The following is a 22,013-nucleotide window of genomic DNA, read 5'->3' as shown; positions in this document are numbered from 1 at the left end:
TATTGGCTGTGCTGCAGGGAAAAGAAAAAGACTAACTGATAGACAGTGCCTTTCTCTGAAGACTGAGGCTTTCCTGCTCCCCACACCCACCCCAACAGAGACGGTTACACAAGTGTTACAGAACCTTATTTTAGAGCAGCATTTCTTAAACTGAGTTCTGTGAAACAATTCTACCTCCAGATGTTAATAGCCACTCCTTAGAAAGGTGTTCTGTGGTAAATTATATTTGAGAAATGCTGGATAAAAAAATCAAACTTTTTTTTAACTGCAGCACTTATCAGAGCCTTTGATTTGCTGGCATGTACTTGACCTTCAGAGAGGGCAAGTTATAATTATTTCTGATGACCTAATAAGCCAGGCCCTGCATAGCTGTCTCAGTCACTCCTCACCACAACACTATGAGGTTTGTACAATTATCATCCGCAGTTTACAAAGAGCCTGCAGCTCAGACAATTTAGCTTGTTCGGCATCGGTCTCTGTTAGGAGCTGGGAGGGATGTAGGCAATAATAGATGATATTTTGACCACAGTACTCAAAAATGGCCCCGTCATACCTCTTCCTGAAGACATTTCTAAGCAGTTTATACACATCAGGAATGCTGGCAAGTGGGAAACCCAAGTACCACCTTCTATTAGCTGGGGTGCAATGCAGAAGCCTCTGGTAAACCAGACTGGAGAATGCAATTAGGCTCACAGTCCTAGCAGGGCCTAGCCCTCCTCAGCCCAAGCAAACATGAGGGTAACGGGAGAGAGAGAAGGAAATGATGCCCCCTTCCCCCTGCTTGGCCCAGCTCCCTTCTCCTGCCTCAGGAGCGAACAGAAAACCACAGAAAGAAGGAAAGCAACACTCAGGCATGTGACCTTGTAACAGTCATTCTGCCCACCAGTGAACAGGGCCCAGGAATCCAAGTGTATTTCCCCTCCCCTGGGGGCATCCCCTCTGACAGCCAGGGTGGCGAGGGGCAGAGCGAGAACCCGCTCCAGTCCTGCTGACCCCATGGCCACACCAGCCAACTGCCTGTCCATCCTCAGGTCACTGTGCCCCTGAAGTTGGGCTAACTGGAGACCAGCACGTGCTGGCCAGAGCCTTCCTCATGAAGGATTTTGGACCAGAACACCATCTTAATGAAGCACCAGTGGGTTTAGGCAGCTGCTCGTTTCTGCTTTCTCCTGATACTGAGATTAATGGGGTGGGGATAGGAAAGAGGCCACCACAGGATCCCACGCCCCTCCACAGGTTCTAGAATCACACACAACCCCTTGCAGGGCTCCCCCCACCCCTGCCCCATTAGAGTCATATCTGCTTTACTGACAGCTAATTAAACATTGATTACAGAACAGTTTTCTGGTTTCACTTCAAACCAACCTTAAAAGCCTCTCCATTTTATAAAACTGATATGAAAGAACCATAGAGAAGGCTAAAGACCTCCCACAGTAGTGAGCAAACATACAAAACGCACAGAACAAAAGAATTTCAAACTGAATATGGCTTTTACTACATTTGCCAAAATTTCACTTAATAGAAAGAGAGAGGAAAGATGGCGTTTTAAAGGTTTTCTGCAAAAGACTGCATCCTGGCCTCAGTGTTTCAAGGCATGAATGAATGAATGAGGATTGTCAGCCGGGATTTTCCCATTTGGTTGTGTCCCCAGTCTGCAGACTTTCTTGCTCAGCCTCAATTCTTACTTGTGTGGGCCAGTGAGCCTGGGCCGGATGCACTGACACATGCATTACCTGAGCCTCACACCAGCCTTTCCCATTCAGCACCACAGCCCCAAAGCAGACCCAGAAAGACCCTTGCAAGATTCCAATTGTCAGGCCCCATCTCAGGACAGCAAATCCCAACAACAGACTGCTGAAATAAAGACTCTTAAGTGTGATGGTGCCCATGATGCCGGGAGAAGTGGAGGCTGGGGCAGGGCTAGGCCACCCCTCTTCTTCACCAGGAAAGCGGCAGGGTTGGGCCCAACGCAGCTGGTGTGGCCATTGCTTTCTGCATGGCAAGGCCAAGTTAGGCTTCAAGAAGGGGCTCTGGAGCAGAGCAGGCTCAGGCTTTGTAGGAATTTTTATGACATCTTGCATTTGCTCGGGCTTTTCACACACAGGCCTCCTCAGGAGACCAGAACAGGATGTGGCTGATGGTGGTAATAGTAACAATGGGCTCTGATTGTGCAGATTGCAGATACCCTGATTCCAGGGGCTGGTGGTAAAGGTCGCTTCAGACACAGGAGGGGTTTTAGCTGCATGACTCCATTTCCGACTCACAGGAACCCTAAGGGAAGGCAGGTCAGAGACAGCGACCGTCACCAGGGGGACAAGAGGTGGCCTAACCTGCCCAGAACCATCCAGAGAATTTCCTTTTCTCATACCCAAAAGCTCTTTCCAAAAGGCAAAAGTAGGGAGTCTAAAAGTCAGAGAGGAACTCCAGCCCCTCCCCTTCGGTGCTGGGTAAGGAGGTGTGACATCTCACCACTCAAACAGCCCTCACTGTGTGCCAGGCACCGTGCCAGGTGCTGTTATGGGTATTACCTCATTAATCTGAAGTGAGCGCTATATTATTCCACCTTACAGATAAGGAAACTGAGACCTAAAGACACATATAAAGTGCTTACCATGTGCCAGGCACTGAGTCTGGTACATATACTAACTCAGTCAATTCTCACAACCTCATGAGGGAACTGCTGGGATCTCCATTTTATAGATGAGGAAACTGAAGCACAAGTTACAATTAAAGTAACTTGGCTGGAGTCACACAGCTAGTAAGTGATGGGACTGGTATTTGGACCCAGGTACTCTGGTACCAGGGTTCACGCTCTTAACCATTGCACCATATGACCTCTTTTAGGTAACTTCCCAAGGTCACAAAGCTAGTGAATAGCAGAACTGAGATGTGCATCCAGCTCTGTCTGACCTAGAGCCTAATGCCTACTCTCTATGATACACCCACTTCCCTGTCAGCCTGCCCAGACTTCCCTGGCTCCCTGCTCCTGGAAGAAAATGGGCCTGGGAATCTATGGGTCATCTGTGTGGCCCACTGGCTCCCACACACCATGGCTAATGGCACCACAAGGGGGCAGGCACATGTTCTGTGTGGGAGGGGCCCAAGCAAGGGGCATGCGCCTTTTGAAAAGAGACCATCCAAGATCAGACAGTGAGATGGACATGGAGAAGGTGCAAAGCCCAAAGTGTCAAGGGACTAAAGGAGCTCCTGAGGTGTTGGAGTGAAGAAAACACATACACACATGTCAGAGTCTGGAATGATGTGCACCAACTTCAAAGCTATGGGATATATAGAAAACAAGCACACACACTCTACATGGCCAGTATGCTCCTGGCCTGTAACTAAAAGCAGCACATGCCCCAAACACCTGGCTGGAGAGGACCGAGGAGATAATGGAGTCCAACACTCCTGTGAATAGCTGGGGAAACTGAGGCCAGGAGAGAAATGGAGTTGGACAATCTGGGTTCCAATTGCAGTTTTGCCTCAGTCACTTTGTCAATTCAAATCACCTCTCTGGCCTCACTTTGTCCATCTGTAAAACTGAGATGATAATTCCTGCATAAATCACAGAATTGTTAGGAGCCTTAAAATAGACAGTAGATCTTCTCAGTCATCCTCAGTAATCCCTGCTCCTCCCACCTCAATGTCCCCAATGCACACATGGCCTATTAGATAAAGTTCACATACGTTGTTCCAGGATGGACGCAACCTCCCAGGAACACACAGTTACACACTAGCAGGACAATGCAATGCCCTATTCCAGCTCAGAGCTGCCAATCAGCCAGATCCTCCTCTCTGGGCAGCACACCAGACCCAGCACAATTCTCCCCCAACAACTAGGCTTTGCTTTACTCCTGGTGGCAAATGGAAGAGATGGCAATTGCTGATCTGTGGGGTTTTCTGAGCAGCTGACGGGGTTCCCAGACGGCCGAACTTGGGATCCAATGCTTTAGGAGCATCTGACCTGAGAACGCAGCAGCATGCAGTAATAATTCCTGACGTGTGCCCAGCACATCACTGCTCATTCAATACTGTCCCTCACAGATCTCTCTTGACACAGCCCTGGGTCCAGGGTAGAAAAGGTAAAATTATCCTCATTTCACAGATGAGGAAACCTAGGTTGTATCCCAAGAGGGGTACGATTTGTTGGGGTCACACACCAAGAAGCTGAGCTCTCACAGCTTTACGATGTCCCCTGCTCTCTCCTCACAACAAAAGCAAAATATCCACTATCTCTCTTAAAATTGTGTCACTTGTGCCTGCTTTTTCTCCGATTCGATTCCACTTCACTTGAGGCAAACTGAGTCTTCTCTCTCACCCCGAAGCATTGGGCCCAGGGCTGGGGCAGAGCCAGCCCTCAAAGTTTGGTTGATTGACTCAATGGCCAACAGAGATGCTCTTCAAACGCTAGCCCCTCCTGCATCATCTCAGAGTGTTAAGCCTGGAAGCTTGACTGACATGCTGGGCCACCTCCTAAGCCCAAAAAAGGCAGCAAGAACATCTGCCTGTGGACAGAGCACGTTGGCTGGGAAGTCAAGAGCCTGATCCTTGCCCCACCAGGCTCTGTGACCCTGGGAAAGCCTCTCTTCCTCTCTGTGCTTCAATGCCTTTGTCTGAAAAATGGGGATCACGGCACCTGCTGTGCCATCCTCACAGGCAGAGGTGTATGTCCTCTATAAAGTTGAGGGTCTGTGACTGATGAACATTTCATTCCCAGATGTGCAGAGGACACCCCGTTTCCCATCTCACCTGCCCCCTCCTCAGCATACCCCAAACAGACCCAGTTGGAGTGACAGTCCCCACACCCCAGTGAGGGCCCCACCCTATTCTTCCCAGGCAGATGAAGAGCCGAGACCCCAGGTGCTACCAGCCCCGCTCACAGCCCGCGACCATAGCCCTCTGACAGCAGCTCCCACGGGAATCCTGAGCCCCAAGCACCACATGCCCCCCACCCGCTGAGGCAGGAACAGTCTGCCACAACATGCACCCATCCCTGGGACTGGAGCCCCCTCCTCAGGGTAGACACAGGACAGTATGAAGAACTTCACCCCTGTCTGGTTTGCTAATGCTGCTGTTTTGCAAAACACCAGAAATGGATCGGCTTTTATAAAGGGAGTTTATTTGGTTGCAAAGTTGCAGTCTTAAGGCCATAAAGTGTCCAAGGTAAGGCATCAACAATAGGGTACCTTCACTCAAGAAAGGCCACTGGCATCTGGAAAACTGTTAGCTCAGAAGGTACGTGGCTGGCGTCTGCTTGCTCCCAGGTTGCGTTTCAAAATGGCATTCTCCACAGGGGTATTCGCCTACCTCCATGGTTGCTAACATGACCACAGACATAGGGGACTGGTGGTTTGATGGGTTGAGCCCTCTACCACAGGTTTTACCCTTGGGAAGACGGTTGCTGCAAAGGAGAGGCTAGGCCTCCCTATGGTTGTGCCTAAGAGCCTCCTCCCGAATGCCTCTTTGTTGCTCAGATGTGGCCCTGTCTCTCTAGCTAAGCCAACTTGAAAGGTGAAATCACTGCCCTCCCCCCTACATGGGATCAGACACCCAGGGGAGTGAATCTCCCTGGCAACGTGGAATACGACTCCCGGGGAGGAATGTAGACCTGGCATCGTGGGACGGAGAACATCTTCTTGACCAAAAGGGGGATGTGAAAGGAAATGAAATAAGCTTCAGTGGCAGAGAGATTCCAAAAGGAGCCGAGAGGTCACTCTGGTGGGCACTCTTATGCACACTTTAGACAACCCTTTTTAGGTTCTAAAGAATTGGGGTAGCTGGTGGTGGATACCTGAAACTATCAAACTACAACCCAGAACCCATGAATCTCGAAGACAGTTGTATAAAAATGTAGCTTATGAGGGGTGACAATGGGATTGGGAAAGCCATAAGGACCACACTCCACTTTGTCTAGTTTAGGGATGGATCAGTAGAAAAATAGGGGAAGGAAACAAACAGACAAAGGTACCCAGTGTTCTTTTTTACTTCAATTGCTCTTTTTCACTCTAATTATTATTCTTGTTATTTTTGTGTGTGTGCTAATGAAGGTGTCAGGGATTGATTTGGGTGATGAATGTACAACTATGTAATGGTACTGTAAACAATCGAAAGTACGATTTGTTTTGTATGACTGTGTGGTATGTGAATATATCTCAATAAAATGAAGATTAAAAAAAAAAAATGGCATTCTCCAAAATGAAGCTCTTGGGAGCGTTTTGCCCTCTCTTAGTTGCAGCTCCTCTTCAAAATGTCACTCTCAGTTGCTCTGAGGTCCCTCTGTTTGTGACCTCTTTTTATAGGACTCCAGTGAACTAATCAAGACCCACCCTGGATGGGTGAGGCCACATTTCCATGGAAACATTCAATCAGAAGGTTCCAACCTAATCAACACTAATACATCTGTCCCCACAAGATTGCATTAAAGAAAATAGCTTTTTCTGGGGGACATAATATATACAAACCAGCACAAACCCACAGCCCACGGAGAGGGAAACCAACAGAAATGAGGCACTCACAACAGGCACCAATCGAAGCTCATCAGGAAGTCAGTCAGCTGGAATTGTGTATACCACACCCCAGAGAAACAGGATAAAAATGGTCAGGTTCCCAGGTCAGCCCAGAAAAGGCACACAGATCCACTGTGTGGCCCAACTCTGGCTGTACTGCCTAGACCTGAATTCCAGGGCTCAGGGGCAAGAGTCGTGGGGTCTAGATAGGAAAGTACTAGAGGAGGAAAACAGTTTCCTCAACCTCACCAGGGTTCATATCTCACCAAATAAGCCTTCACCAAGGTCTAAACAGAGCAGTTGGCCTCCTTCTTCCTTGGCTTCCCTCTCTCTGCTTCAGGGGTTTGTCAAGATAAGCCTGAGCCTATCCCCAAAAGACCTCAGGAGTGCTCTAGGCTCCAGAGTATATTTTTCTTCTTCCTATCTTTCCCCTGACCTCATTTATTTATTCAACAAACATACGATTTATCTGATTCCCTTAGGGCAGCTATATCAGGTTTTATTCAGAAGAAGGCAATTAGATGAGGCTAATTCAGACTAAAGTGCAAAGGACTGACAAGTAAGTCGTTCCATAGCAGGAATATTTACATTGAGTTTACAGGTGTTGTGACCCCCAAATGGAGATCTGCCTATTCTCACAGTTTCCTCATTCCCTCTTGTTCTAAACCCACAGAGTCACTAAAAACACAAGTTTGTAACTGTTGCCATGGCAGCCACCATAATGATCCCTGCAGCCCGTGAGCTCTCATGGAAAGAGGGAGGCTGTGCATAAGCTGAGGATGCTAGTCAGGTCTCACTGAGTACTACACCTCATCTTCTATCTGTGTACATGCTTGGTGCACATACACATGGAGTACACACACACACACACACACACACACACACACACACACTCTCTAGATTATCCCCTGCTTGAAGGTAGGCAGGGAGTCTACCTCTGGGTCTTTAACAGCCTGTCCACATAATGTGCATCCCAGCAGACACTCAGTAAAGATATTCTGGTTGAATCCAATGTCTCTCTTGCAATCTATTCCACCTCTAAGACACATGAGCTTTCCTAAAGCACAGATCTGATCAGGTTAAAAACATCCACCAAGGTCCCTTCTACTGTGTTTGGTGCCAACCCCTCAGCATGACACTCAAGGGGCTTTCCAGGGGTGTGTGTGTGACTGCAGGAAGGCCTGCAGGGGCCTGTGGCTGGCCTAAAGTGCTGCCAATCGACTGTGCACCTACCTTCCCTGCCCAGAGAGAACACCACAACCACTGACTGCTCAGCACAGCTCAGCCTCTGGAAGGGCTGCTTTCACAGCCCACATCACTGAGCGGGAACAAAGGCTCTTGGGAGCCATGTGACACAGAAGAGGGAAAGCTGCTCTTTGCTCCCTCCAGCTCCAATTGGGCAAAAAAAAAACATTTTCCTTTCCATTGCATAAGAAGCTCCCTGTGGTGACAAACATAACACCACTGGCAGGAGGAGATAAAAGCCCTGTGAGTAAGAAGGAGAGAGTGGCTGTGTGTCTGGGGAAGGACACAGGGCAGGAAAGTGTGAGAGGACCAGCAACAGAAAGAAAAAAGCGACGTCGAATAAGCAACAGAAACAAAAACAAGCTTGCACCAAAATCAGAGTTAGCGTGTTCTGCCTGGCAAGCCCCTTCCTCCCTCCAGAGGCACCCACTCTGCAGACGTGACTCTGGGCAGTGCTGCTCCGAGGAAAATGATCAGGGCAAAACACATGGGGTTAATCACCCCCTACCCAACCTCCCCCAGCCAGACTGCTCTGCAAGGCTGCACTGAGAGCCAACCGGTAGAGGGAGGAGGTTGTGTGGGTTAAGCCACAAGGGGCCATGCAGGTATCAGAGGCTGGAGACAGCAGGACAAGCATCGGCCGAGAGATCAGAGACCAGGGTGGGACTTGGAGAAATGGCCTAACCTCTCAGGTCCTCACTTTCCTCTCTTGGCAAGTGGGGACAGCCATCTGCCAACTCTCTAGAAATTCCTACGTGGAGCAATATATGAGAGGCGAGACGTCAATATGCTAAGAAAACCATAGAACCTCATGCAGGGAAGCTGACAACATTGGGGAGGTGAGAAGGAGGTGACACAGCAGTAGCTTAGAACCCAGTAATTCCACCCTTGGGGAGCTATCATAAGGAAATAATACTAATTAGACAAAATCACCTTTATGCATATGGATATTCAACAGAGTATAATCTATGATAGAGAAAAAAGAAGAGTCTAGGTAAATAGTCAATGATAAAAGTGAACTATGTTTCATCTGTCTACCCATTCAAAAATTTTCAAAGACTATAATTACAAAGAAAATGGTGATGTGACATTAATAGAAAAAAGTCAAAACATAGCTTTACTTGTAGCATTTCTCTCATTTTGAAATGAAAAGCACCGTGGGCTGAAATGAAGGTTCAATTTCATATTTTGTTGCTTAAATTTTTTTAAACTGTAAGTTGGGAAATTTCTAGAAGATGATCAAAGAATTAGCACTGATGTTATTTATGTAGTAAAGCATAACTTTTTTTCTTTTTTCTATTTTTATGTGTTTTTCAGATACTCTTTTATGAATGAGGGTTACTTTTAAAATAGACACACACAAAAAAAAGTAAATACATTTTTAAACCAGTTTAGGCCCAGAAGGGTGAACTTCTGCTACAGAAGGGAAAGGAGCTGGAGAGGCTGAGACACAGGGAAAGGAGCTGGACTTCTGGGGCAAACACTAGACAGGACCTCCTGAAGGCATAACTCGAGCTTTTCTGACCCAGCCCTCCTGGGCGGGCCAAGGGTTCAAGACCCACCCAGGCCCTCCTTCTCACTTTCCAGGAGGACAAAAGAAGTCAGTGAAAGAAACAAAATAATCAAAATGGCAAGAAGGAAGCAATTACACAAAGCAAAACAAGGGACCAAAGCACAAAGCAACAGCAATTTCTACAATTAAAAAAATAATAATAAAAGAATACAAAAAAGGCAGCAATAAAAAAAACTGACGAACTCAAGACAGCACTAATAATGCCTGAAAACAAAGTGTCCTTCCGAAAATTGCAGGAATTCCAAACCATCTGCCCAGTAGGAACTTTGTAGAACCGCCAAGTGCTGTGCGGCAGCCAGAGTTCTCAACAGAACACGCCCCAGATTCCACAGGAAACAATGGGACTGCTCATTTTATTTCATGACTTTCAAATTTTAGTATCTCCTAGTAACTCTCTCCTTAGGAAGTGGATCTTGCACATTTGTAAAATGAATCTCTGGAAGCGCGTTATCATTTGCCTAAAGAATGTGAGAAAAGACTTTGTGTTTGAGTCCATCGAGGCACAGCTAAAAACCCCTCCCCCAGGTCCGGACACAGGGCCCAGCAGAAGGCCGCGGCCCACACTGGGAGGCACACGGATGAACTAAGCCATTGCCTGCACAGACAGCAAAACTCTGGCTGAGGCCTTTTCCCTGCAGACATTGCCCCTGAGCCGGGCCTGGCTACCAGGCAGGTGAGAGTCAGGGGCCCCTCACAGCCTGCCTGGTGTAAAACTCTTCTCACTGCCCAGAAAGCTGGAGGGAAGGCGACCTGGGAGCCTACTACCTCTTACTACCTGGCACTTCAAAACTCACTGCCTGGTTCTCTCCAAGCTGAGACACAGAAGTGTGTTCCCATCCGTGAAAAACCTGAGGGAACCTGTTTCACCTCCCTCCTGGTGCCCCAGTGCACAGCCTGGCATAGGGCTTAGCCCAGGATGGGCAGACCCGACAACGACAATGGTGGGGAAGAAGGAGGAAGAGGAAGGTCACGGATGCCTATCACACCCCCCCCCACACCCCGCACCCATACACACACTGATGTCCTGCTGTCCAGAAGGAGCTGCTATTTGAAGAAATAGGCCTCTAAGTCAGACAGAGTTGGGTTCAAATTCCAGCTCTGCCACTTGAATAGCTGCATGACCCTGGGTAAGTCACTAAACTCCTCAGTCAGTTCTCATCTGTAACCTCACAGGACTCGGGGAGGATTTGATGAGGTAACAGCAGAAACACAGGGTTTACTGTAAAGAATCATACTTGCCAGTTCTTTTCCCTGGGCCCTTCTGTTGAATTGTCTCCTCTCTCCTTCAGACCCAGGCTTATCAAGCCCCCTGAGTCCTTAGCCTTATGAACATTCAGAGGCCTCCATGGTACAGGGAATTGCCTTGGGAGACAAAGTCCCAGACAAAATGGATTGGCACAATTTTCCCTGTGGTATAACAACCTGAAAACCAGAACTGAGGCTTAACTTTCCACTGCCGAATTTCTGGTTTACCAGGTCCCTTCAGGCAGTGGTGGCTCCCTGCCCCTTCTTATGGTCTGCGGGGTTGGAGCAGCAGATCCCCATCAAATGGCCCGGCTGACCCCTGGGCTATCAAGTCCTGCCTGGTCTGAGGACTCTTGGGGCTCCAAAACCAACCAAGGACCATTTGGAGGAGAACCCAGAAGCCTGGGATATTCAACAAATGAGACACCCTCCCACCAAAGCTCCCAGTCCAGGGGGGGAACAACTGCTTATCCCCAGCACTTCTACACAAGCAGGACTTACTACAGATGGACACTGTGATGGTTAAGTTCATGTGTCAAGTTAGCCAGGTTATGGTGTTCAGTTCTTCGCTCAAGTACGCAATGGCCTGATTTTACTGTGACGTCATTTCGTGGATTTAAATCATTAATCGGTTGATCACATCGATGGCTGACTGCATCTACAATCAACAAAGGAGATCACCTTCAGCAGTGAGAGAAGTCTCATCCAATCAGTTGGAGGCCTTAAAGGGAGAACTGAGGATTTCAGCAGTCAGAAGGAAGAATTTCCATTGCTACATCAGTCAGCCAGCTTCTCCTGGGGAATTCACAGAAAACCTTCATCGCAGTTCCCAACTTGCAGCCTGCCCTACAGAATTTGGATTTGTTCATCCCCACGGCTGCGTGAGCCAGTTCCTATAATAAAACTCCTAATATTTACATATATCCCTGGTTGACTCTGTTCCCCTGGAGAACCTTGACTAATACAGACAATCACATTTCTTCTTTCCTGGGGGACAGAGGTCCAGAAAACCCTTTTAATTGTGCATCAGAGTTTCAAAAAAGGTCCTACTCAGAAAATTGTAATGTGTTCCTTTCATATCTCGATTTAATATTGTCAAATCTGGTAAGTACAGATTAAGTCTAGAAAGAGTGAGATCATGGTTTGGGATGCCATTTTACAGATGTGCAAACTGAGTGCCACAGCGGGGTACAAGCCAGGGACAGAGTCAGGGCTGGAGCCAGATCCCGTGAGTCAGGGACAGCACACAGTATAGCTCCCCTGTGCCCCTGCAGCTGTGCATCCCAGGCTCCTGCTCTTGATTTTCCTGAAGGAGGCTCTGTTAACAAAGGGCTTTGCTGACTCCCTTGCCCTCTCCCTTTTATTTCAGTGGAGCTCTTCAGTTGGATAGAAGGTGCCAGCAGTGTTGATGGCAGGGAAACAGACGCAGAAGTCAAACCCCCAGGAGCCGCTGCCATCAGCAGCCCAGGTTACCTTTGGGCAGGATCTGATGCATGGCCACCGAGAGGAAGAAGATGGAGTCACTATAGTAGGTCCCCGAGCCAGCGCTGAAGTGCTTCTGCATGGCCTCCACAATAGGGAAGAGCTTCTCCGTCAGCACAGCAACATCGTGGAAGATGACCTGCAGCCAGGCGGGAGAAAACCACCGGGGTGAGCAAGCCAGCTCTTGCCTGGAGCTCCAGACACACTAGCACATATCTGGGCCCACAAGCAGGGGATGAGGCTGGCACTGGGGGGCAGCAACTGAAGTTAAGGAAACAGGGAACAATGAGGAGGCAGAGTTGAGGCAGCGCAGAGGCTGGCAATGGGGACAGGGTCACCACGTGAGGGAGGGGGTGCACAGGCAGGCATAAAGGGGTGTGGGCAGTGGGAGAGGAGTCAGAGGGATAAATGGGGGATGGGAACAGTCCCCAATCTGCTTTCTGCTCCCAAAATTCAAGCTGGCCCTGAAGGTAGTACCTTTGGGTCAGTGACAAGAAACCATGTTAAAGAGTCTGGTCCTGAAATTCAAAGTCCTTCTGCATATCTGTGTCACTGACAAAGCTCTGGGGATCACCACCTCCTGGGAGCCCATCACATGTTGTTCCACAGGAAAATCAGATGCTTCAACTCTACCTCCCTTGCTGACTGTGGCCGCAGGAATATGCTAAGTACCACCGTGAACTCTTCCATCAACTTAACCAGTATGTCTCGAGTACTCTGGAGGTACTGTGAAGGTATAAGGAACTCCTCAAAGCACTTAAGAGTCTACAGAGTCCCCAGCTGCTGAACACAAAGATGCACACTGATCTCCATGACAAAAAACTTGATCGAGGCAGATATCTATTATAGCCTCTAAATTACAAATGAGAAAATTGATGCTCAGAGAGTTACACTTGCCCAATGTCATGGTGATAATAAGTGGCAGACCAGAACTTGGACCCAGGTCCCCAGATTCCAAGACCCATGTTCCTTCCATTACAGTCATTCTCATTCCTTATCAGTGACCAACCAGGGAGGAAGACCTCAGTGCAGACCGGTGATTAGAGTAGACAAGAACTAATAGGAGGTGATGTCATCAGCATGGTGACGTAAGACATCCCCTGGAAAAACCTCACCAGAGATTCGGTGAATAAAAGGACAAATCCCACTTGCTTAGATCTCTGGAGGATGGTAGAGACTGGAGAAGGACTCCTCAAATGCTGAATTGAAGAAAGAGAAAAATATCAGGTGGGACACTTCCATCTCAGACTGGCCGGTCCTCTTCCCTCCCTCTCACTCAGGCCCAAGCAGCTTGGGAGTTGCTCAGAGGCAGTGGCTGGGACCCCTCCCACCTCCCACCAGGCACACAGACTATAAAGCCACTTACAGCAGTGAGTTTGAATCCCATGTATATGCAGACACAGAGAGCCCAGTCCACAGAGACCCAGGGCAGAACACAGCTGCTGAGGGGTGTGCATACAAGCACGTCCCCAGGGGGGCGGAAATAAAAAGACCACTGTAGAACAGCGGTTGCAAGTGGTGTGCTCACTCAATCCAGTTACCATCAGCTGGATCACATAAACACAAAACGAACTTTTCTGGAGACCTACATTTCTGGATTGACCCCATCTGGCTCCCAGAGGTGGGACACCTAACAGGGAAGAAACCAGAGGCAGAATAGGCTAACAGAGAAAAAAAGGGGGGGAGGTAGGGACCTCAACTAAACTGCTGTAAAACAATAGGGCCCCAGAACTGAAAAGTGTAAGGGGAACAAGGCACTGAGTAAGGGAGAAAATTTAAACAAATCATAGGAAACAGGGAGAAAATTCTGCACAAAGACAAACAGAACAGATCAAGATTCCTGGAGAAAGAATAGAGGAAAGGAAACTTTCTCCTGGAGGTGAAACAATTACACAAAAAGTGCAATTTTAAAAATTGTACCACATATCCAAGGAAAGAATCAGATGAAGAAGAGCTGAGAAAATTTGATCCATTAACTTGAGCTATTCTAAAGGTCCAGAATAAGCTGGACCAAGCAAAATATAAAGTGGTAAAGTGGGACAAAACAAAACAAAACAAACAAACAAAAAAAAAACGAAGAAGAGCCTTAACACAAAGCCAATCAACAATAAAATCCTAAACAAGAAGGAGAAGCTGACTTTCACAGTTACCTCATCAAAATAATCAGATGCCGGGACATCAGCAAAAAATTACAAGTCAAACTAAGAAACAGAAAGATATGGCTCAGTCAAGGGAAAAATTAACACTTCAGAGGAGACACAGAATTTAGAACTAATCAAAGAAGTTCAAACAAATCTCCTAAGTCAATTCAAGGAGATGAAGAAAAATATGCATAAAGAGATAAAGGATATTAAGAAGACAATGTGTGAACATAACTTGGAATTTGACAGTATAAAAAGAAATTTAGCAGAAATTATAGGGATGAAAAGAACAATACTAGTTTAAAAATACACTAGAGTCATATAACAGCAGATCTGAAACAGGCAGAAGAAAGAATCAGTGAACCAAAAGACAGGACAATCAAAATCACACAGTGAGAAGAACAAATAGAGAAAAAAATAGGAAACAGAACACAACAGTGTCTCAAGGATTTGAGTAACAGCATGAAGCACACAAATATATGTGTCATGGGTGCCCCAGAAGGGGCAGAGAAGGAAAAAGAGGCAGAAAGAATATCTGAAGAAATAATGGCCAAAAATTTCCCAACTCTGATGGAAGACATAAATATGTATGTCCAAGAAGCACAATGTACTTGAAACAAAATATTTCTTAATAGACACATAATAATCAGAATTGTCAAATCCCAAAGATAAAGAGAGAATTCTGATAGCAGCAAGAGAAAAGCAATTCATTATTGGGATCCTCAATAAAACTATGTGCCGATTTCTCACCAGAAACCATGGAGGCGAGAAGGCAGTGGTATGATATATTTAAGGTAGTGAAAGAGAAAAACTACAAGCCAAAAATTCTTTATCAGCCAAAACTGTCCTTCAAAAATAAAGGAGAGTTAAAAATATTCACAGAAAAACAGAAACTGAGAGTTAGTCAACAAGACTTGCCCTACAAGAATTACTAAAGGGAGTTCTGCAGGTTGAAAGGAAAAGATGGCAGAGAATTGCTTGGGGTAGTATGAAGAACTGAAGATCATCAGTAAGCGTAATTAAAAGGGTAAATGCAAAACTCAAGAGTACTGTATCCTCAATGTACAACTCTACTTTTTAATTCCTATAAGAGTTAGAATACAATTGAAAAAGAAAAAGGCATATTTCCAGATAATGGACATGCAAAATATGAAGTGATAAGGTGGGACAAAAACAACATAATAAGGGGAAACAAAGAGACGTGGGAGCAGAGAACATGTATGCTATTGAAGCTAAGTTGGTATCTTTTTAAATTAGTAGGCTATAGAAGTGAGTTGTGTAATATAAACCCCAGGGTAACCACAAAGAAAGTATTTTTAAAATACACAGAAATACAAACAAGAAACTAATCAATCAGATATATCACAAAAGATGAACTATATAGAAAAAGAGGTTCCAATAAAGGAAAAGAGAGCCACCCCCCACCAAAAAAAGAGTATGACATATAAAAACCAAAGGACAAAATACCTAAAGTAAGTACTGACTTTATAGAGTTTAATGGATTAAACTTCCCAATCAAAAGGCAGAGACTGGAAGAATGGATTAAAAAGGATGATGAAACTATATTCTTTACTAGAGACTCACCTTAGACCCAAAGGCACAAATAGGTTGAAATTGAAGGGCTGAACAAAAGATATCCCATGCAAATAGTAACAGCTGGGATAGCTATACTAATATCAGACAAAATAGACTTTAAGTCAGAAGCTGTTATAAGAGACAAGGACACTATATATTAATAAAAGGGGCAATTCACCAAGAAGAAATAACGATCATAAACATTTATGCAACTAACGACGGTGCTCCAAAATACATGAGGCAAACACACGCAAACTGAAGGCAGAAGCGGACACCTCTACAATAATAGTTGGATACTTCAATATAACACTATCATCAAGATAGAACATCTAGACAGAATATCAATAAGGAAACAGAATTTGAAACACTTTGAATAATATGATAAATGAACTATACCTAAAAAAGCAGGATATCATTCTCCTCAAGTGCACATGGATCATTCTCAAGTATAGATCACATCATGGTCACAAAACAAGTCTCAATAAATTTAAAAAAGATTGAAGTTATATAAAGCATCTTCTCTGACCATAATGGAATTAAACCAGAAACCAAAAACAGGCAGAGAACTGGAAAATTCACAAATACATAGAGGTTGAATAACATACTTGTAAACAATCAGTGGATCAAAGAAGAAAATCAAAGAGAAATCAGTAAATACCCTGAGATGATGAAAACAACAACACAACATATCAAAACTTATGTGATATAGCAAAGGGAGAACTGAGGGGGAACTTTATAGTCCAATAAATTTATATTAAAATAGAAGAAAGACAAAAAATCCAAGACCTAACTGCATACCTAGAGAAACTAGAAAAAGAACAGCAAACTAATCCTGAAGCAAGCAGATGGAAAGAAATAATAATGATTGGAAGGAACCTAAGATGGTGGCTAGGAGAGACAGGGCAAAAAAACACCTCCATGAAAAATACTAGATGAAAGCCAGAAAGTGACCCAGAACACCAGTTCCAACAATGCACCAGCTGGACAAGGTCTGCTAAATCCACAGGGACCGTGGACTTGGTGAAACCAGGAGTCTGCGTTCTGAAATGAGTGAGTAAGCCTGCTGAATATCCGGCAGCCACACTGCAGTGTGTGGAAACAGTGGGTTGGTGTTTGGAGTCGGACTAGTTCTTTTTTTAAAAAAACCCAAAAGCGGCTGCAGATACAGCAGAGAGAACCGCACAGTGAAGCACAACAGGAACGGGCTGTGCAAACGCCTCAATATCTGGCGTGGAAGATAGCCTTTCACGCACCTGCTGCTAATCGTCTCGGAGCAAGGAAGGCAGAGATGAGCCAAAAGGGGAAAATAACCACGGCCCTTGCAGCCATCTTCCCGGTGGGCTGGGAACGCTCCTGCCCGGTTCCAGAACCACAGCCCAGAGCTGCGCCAAAAACCCAGTGCAATGGGAAGTGTTTCCAGCAACGCATGCACAGACCACAATATCGGGCATGGACAATAGCCTTTCACGCACCCACAGCTAATTGTCCAGGAGCTGGGAAGGCAGAGCTGTGCGAAAAGGGGGAAATTAACACGCCCCATGCAGCCATCCTTATAGCAAGCTGGGAACACACCTACATGGCCCGGCGGCCCAGAACTTCCGTTGAGGGGCGGCACATGCTGGTGACGTAGCACAACCTTCCCTCAGCAGAGGCCCTAGATGGGCATGGCGTGGAAGAGGGACCCACTCAGAAATCTCAGGGATCATACGCCAAAACCAAGGACTTGTGGGTCAGCGGCAGAGATAATCTGTGGCGAGACGGAAATGAAGGTTTAGACTCTTGCAACAGCCTTAAATCTCCAGGAATACCTGGGAGGTTTGATTATTAAAGCTGCCCTCCCTCCCTAACCACTCAGACACACGCCCCACGTTTAGCGTGGACAGCATGAACAACACAGCCAAACTTGGTGCGCCAATTGGACCCCACAAGAACCAGACCCCCACACACCACAAAGACAAAGTTGGGGAAAACTGACTTGAGGGGAATAGGTGACTCATGGATGCCATCTGCTGGTTAGTTAGAGAAAGTGTACTCCACCAAGCTGTAGATCTGACAAATTAGAGATCAGTCTTTGAATAATCCTACATATCCTAAAAGAACCCTATCAAGTAAAGCAAATGCCAAGAGCCCCAAAACAACAGAAAATTTTAAAGCATATGAAAAAAACAGACAATATGGATAACCCAAACTCAAACACCCAAATCAAAAGATCAGAGGACACACAGTACTTAGAGCAATTAATCAAAGAACTAAAGACAAACAATGAAAGCATGGCACAGGATATAAAGGACATGAAGAAGAGCATGGCACAGGATATAAAGGACATGAAAAAGACCCTAGAAGAGCATAAAGAAGAAATTGCAAGAGTAAATTTAAAAATAGGTGATCTTATGGAAACAAAACAAACTGTTGACCAAATTAAAAAGATTCAGGATACTCATGGTACAAGACTAGAGGAAGCTGAACAACGAAGTAGCAATCTTGAGGACCACAGAATGGAAAATGAGAGAACAAAAGAAAGAATGGAGAAAAAAATTTAAAAAATCGAAATGGACCTCAGGGATATATAGATAAAATAAAACACCCAAATATAAGACTCATTGGTGTCCCAGAAGGGGAAGAGAAGGGGGAAGGTCTAGAAAGAGTATTCAAAGAAATTGTTGGGGAAAACTTCCCCAACCTTCTACACAATATAAATGCACAAAGCATAAATGCCCAGCAAACTCCAAATAGAATAAATCCAAATAAACCCATTCCAAGACATATTCTGATCAGACTGTCAAATACTGAGGAGAAGGAGCAAGTTCTGAAAGCAGCAAGAGAAAAGCAATTTACCACATACAAAGGAAACAACATAAGACTAAGTAGTGACTACTCAGCAGCCACCATGCAGGCGAGAAGGCAGTGGCATGACATAATTAAAATTCTAAGAGAGAAAAATTTCCAGTCAAGAATATTTTATCCAGCAAAGCTCTCCTTCAAATTTGAGGAAGAGCTTAAATTTTTCACAGACAAACAAATGCTGAGAAATTTTGCTAATAAAAGACCTGCCGTACTTCGGCTACTAAAGGGAGCCATACTGACAGAGAAACAAAGAAAGGAGAGAGAGAGATGGAGAAAGGTTCAGTACTAAAGAGATTCAATATTGGTTCATTAAAGGACAATAAGAGAGAGAGGAAAAAAATATCTGACAAACATAAACCAAAGGATAGGATGGCTGATTCAAGAAATGCCTTCACAGTAATAACGTTGAATGTAAATGGATTAAACTCCCCAATTAAAAGATACAGATTGGGAGAATGGATCAAAAAATATGAATCATCAATATGTTGCATACAAGAGACTCATCTAGACACAGGGCTACAAAGAAATTGAAAGTGAAAGGATGGAAAAAATATTTCATGCAAGCTACAGACAAAAGAAAGCAGGAGTAGCAATATTAATCTCACATAAAATAGACTTTAAATGCAAGGATGTTAGGAGAGACAAAGAAGGCCACTACATACTAATAAAAGGGGCAATTCAACAAGAAGAAATAATCATAAATGTTTATGCACCCAATCATGGTGCCACAAAATACATGAGACAAACACTGGCAAAACTAAAGGAAGTAATAGATGTTTCCACAATAATTGTGGGAGACTTCAACACGTCACTGTCTCCTATACATAGACCAACCAGACAGAAGACCAATAAGGAAACTGAAAACCTAAACAATCTGATAAATGAATTTCATTTAACAGACATGTATAGAACATTACATCCCAAATCACCAGGATACACATTCTTCTCTAGTGATCACAAAACTTTCTCCAGAATAGACCATATGCTGGGACGTAAAGGAAGCCTCAACAAATTTAAAAAAAACTGAAATTATTCAAAGCACATTCTCTGACCACAATGGAATACAATTAGAAGTCAATAGCCATCAGAGACTTAGAAAATTCACAAACACCTGGAGGTTAAAAAACACACTCCTGAAATAAATGGTTTATAATGTAGAATGTAGGAGAACTAGTAATAGAGAGCAATTAATGAAAGGGGAACAATAACCCAATAAGAACAGATAAGCTATCGTGGGTAAATTTAATGTTCTGGGAATGCCCAAGAATGACTATGGCTTGTTAATTTCTGATGGGTATGGTAGTAACAAGTTCACAGAAATGTTGCTATATTAGGTTATTTTCTTGGGGTAGAGTAGGAACATGCTGGACTCCCTCGTTATGGTTTGTTTGAAATGTTTTGGTTTTTTTTAATATATATATTTTTAATTTTTTTTATATAGTTGATTTAAAAAAAAAAGAGTTAATTAAAAAAAATGAAAAAAAATATGCAGATATCCCCTGAGGAGCTGGTGAAGAATGCAAGGCTGTTGGGTTCCCCCACCTTGATGTTGCTGATGTGCTCACAGACATTGGGGACTGGTGGTTTGATGGGCTGAGCCCTCTACCACAGGACTTGCCCTTGGGAAGACTGTTACTGCAAAGGAGAGGCTAGATCTCCGTATAATAGTACCTAAGAACCTCCTCCCGAATGCCTCTTTGTTGCTCAGATGTGGCCCTCTCTCTCTAGCTAAGCCAACTTGGCGGGTGAAATCACTACCCTCCCCATTACGTGGGACCTGACACCCAGGGGAGTGAATCTCCCTGGCAATGTTGAATATGACCCCCAGGGAGGAATCTAGACCCGACATCGTGGGATGGAGAACACCTTCTTGACCAAAGGGGGGATGTGAAAGGAAATGAAATAAGCTTCAGTGGCAGAGAGATTCCAAAAGGAGCCGAGAGGTCACTCTGGTGGACACTCTTACACACAATATAGACAACCCTTTTTGGGTTCTAATGAATTGGAATAGCTAGCAGTAAATACCTGAAACTATCAAACTACAACCCAAAACCCATCAGTCTTGAAGACGATTGTATAACAATGTGGCTTATGAGAGACGACAATGTGATTGGGAAAGCCATATGGACCACACTCCCCTTTGTCTTGTTTATGGATGGATGAGTAGAAAAAATGGAGGAAGCTAAAAAAAAAGGCACCCAGTGTTCTTTTTCACTTTAATTTTTATTCTTATTATTTTTGTGTGTGTGGTAATGAAAATGTCAAAAATTAATTTTGGTGATGAATGCACAAATCTATAATGGTACTGTAAACAATTGAATGTACACTTTGTTTTGTATGACTGCATGGTATGTGAATATATCTCAATAAATATGAATTTTTTAAAAATTTAAAAAAAAAGACTGGAGCAGAATTAAATGAAATTGAGAATAAAAAAACAATAGAGAGCATTAACAAAACCAAAACTTGTTTCTTTGAAAAGATCAAAAATTAACCTTCAGCTAGACTGACAAATAAAAGAGAGAAGATGCAAATAAATAAGAGCAGAAATGAGAGAGGTGACATTACCAGCGACCTCTCAGAAATAAAAAGGACATAGGAAGATACTATGAACAATTGTATGCTGTGCCGGTTTGAGTGTATTGTGTCCCCCAAATGCCATTATCTTTGTGGTCTTGTGTGGGGCAGAAGTTTTGGTGCTGGTTAGATTTGCTTGGAGTGTGCCCTACTCAGCTGTGGGTAATGATCATTTTGATGAGATGTTCCCATGGAGGCATGGCCCCACCCATTTGGGGTGGGCCTTGATCAGTGGAGCTATATAAATGAGCTGACTCAGAGAGAGGAGACTAAGGGAGTGCAGCTGGGAGTGATGTTTTGAAGAGAAGCAAGCTTGCTAGAAAGGAACGTCCTGGGAGAAAGCCATTTTGAGGCCGGAGCTTTGGAGCAGATGCCAGCTGCCTTCCTAGCTAACAGAGGTTTTCCGGAGGCCATCGGCCATCCTCCGGTGAGGGTACCCGATTGCTGATGTGTTACCTTGGACACTTTGTGGCCTTAAGACTGTAATTGTGTAGTGAAATAAACCCCCGTTTTATAAAAGCTTATCCATCTCTGGTGTTTTGCATTCTGCAGCATTAGCAAACTAAGACATATGCCAACAAATTAGACAACTTAGATGAAATGGGCAAATTCCTAGAAATACATGAAAAGCCTACACTGACTACAGAAGAAATAGAAGACCTCAACAGATCAATCACAAGATGAGAGATTGAATCAGTCATCAAAAGCCTCCCAAGAAGGGACAAGATGGCGACATAGGGAAGTGTGAAATTTAGTTAGCACTCTGGAACAATGAGCATATAGCCAGGAACAACTAGTAAATAGTCTGGAACAACTATTGGGGGA

At 44.8% G+C, this 22,013-nt stretch overlaps 1 protein-coding gene across 1 annotated transcript in view; it reads right to left on the bottom strand.

The window, feature by feature from the left end:
• XXYLT1 (xyloside xylosyltransferase 1) overlaps positions 1–22,013 on the bottom strand; it is a 231,940-nt gene that overhangs the window by 166,747 nt on the left and 43,180 nt on the right. The window contains exon 2 of the mRNA XM_037837943.1: positions 12,043–12,190. Within this exon, the coding sequence (XP_037693871.1) occupies positions 12,043–12,190 (148 nt within the window). The remainder of the gene's footprint in view (positions 1–12,042; positions 12,191–22,013) is intronic.

The sequence above is a fragment of the Choloepus didactylus genome, chromosome 1 (assembly GCF_015220235.1).
Source record: "Choloepus didactylus isolate mChoDid1 chromosome 1, mChoDid1.pri, whole genome shotgun sequence".
Classification (NCBI taxonomy): Eukaryota; Metazoa; Chordata; class Mammalia; order Pilosa; family Megalonychidae; genus Choloepus; species Choloepus didactylus.
The sequence above is the reverse complement of the archived record's forward strand: the minus strand, read 5'-3'. Positions and strand labels throughout refer to the sequence as shown.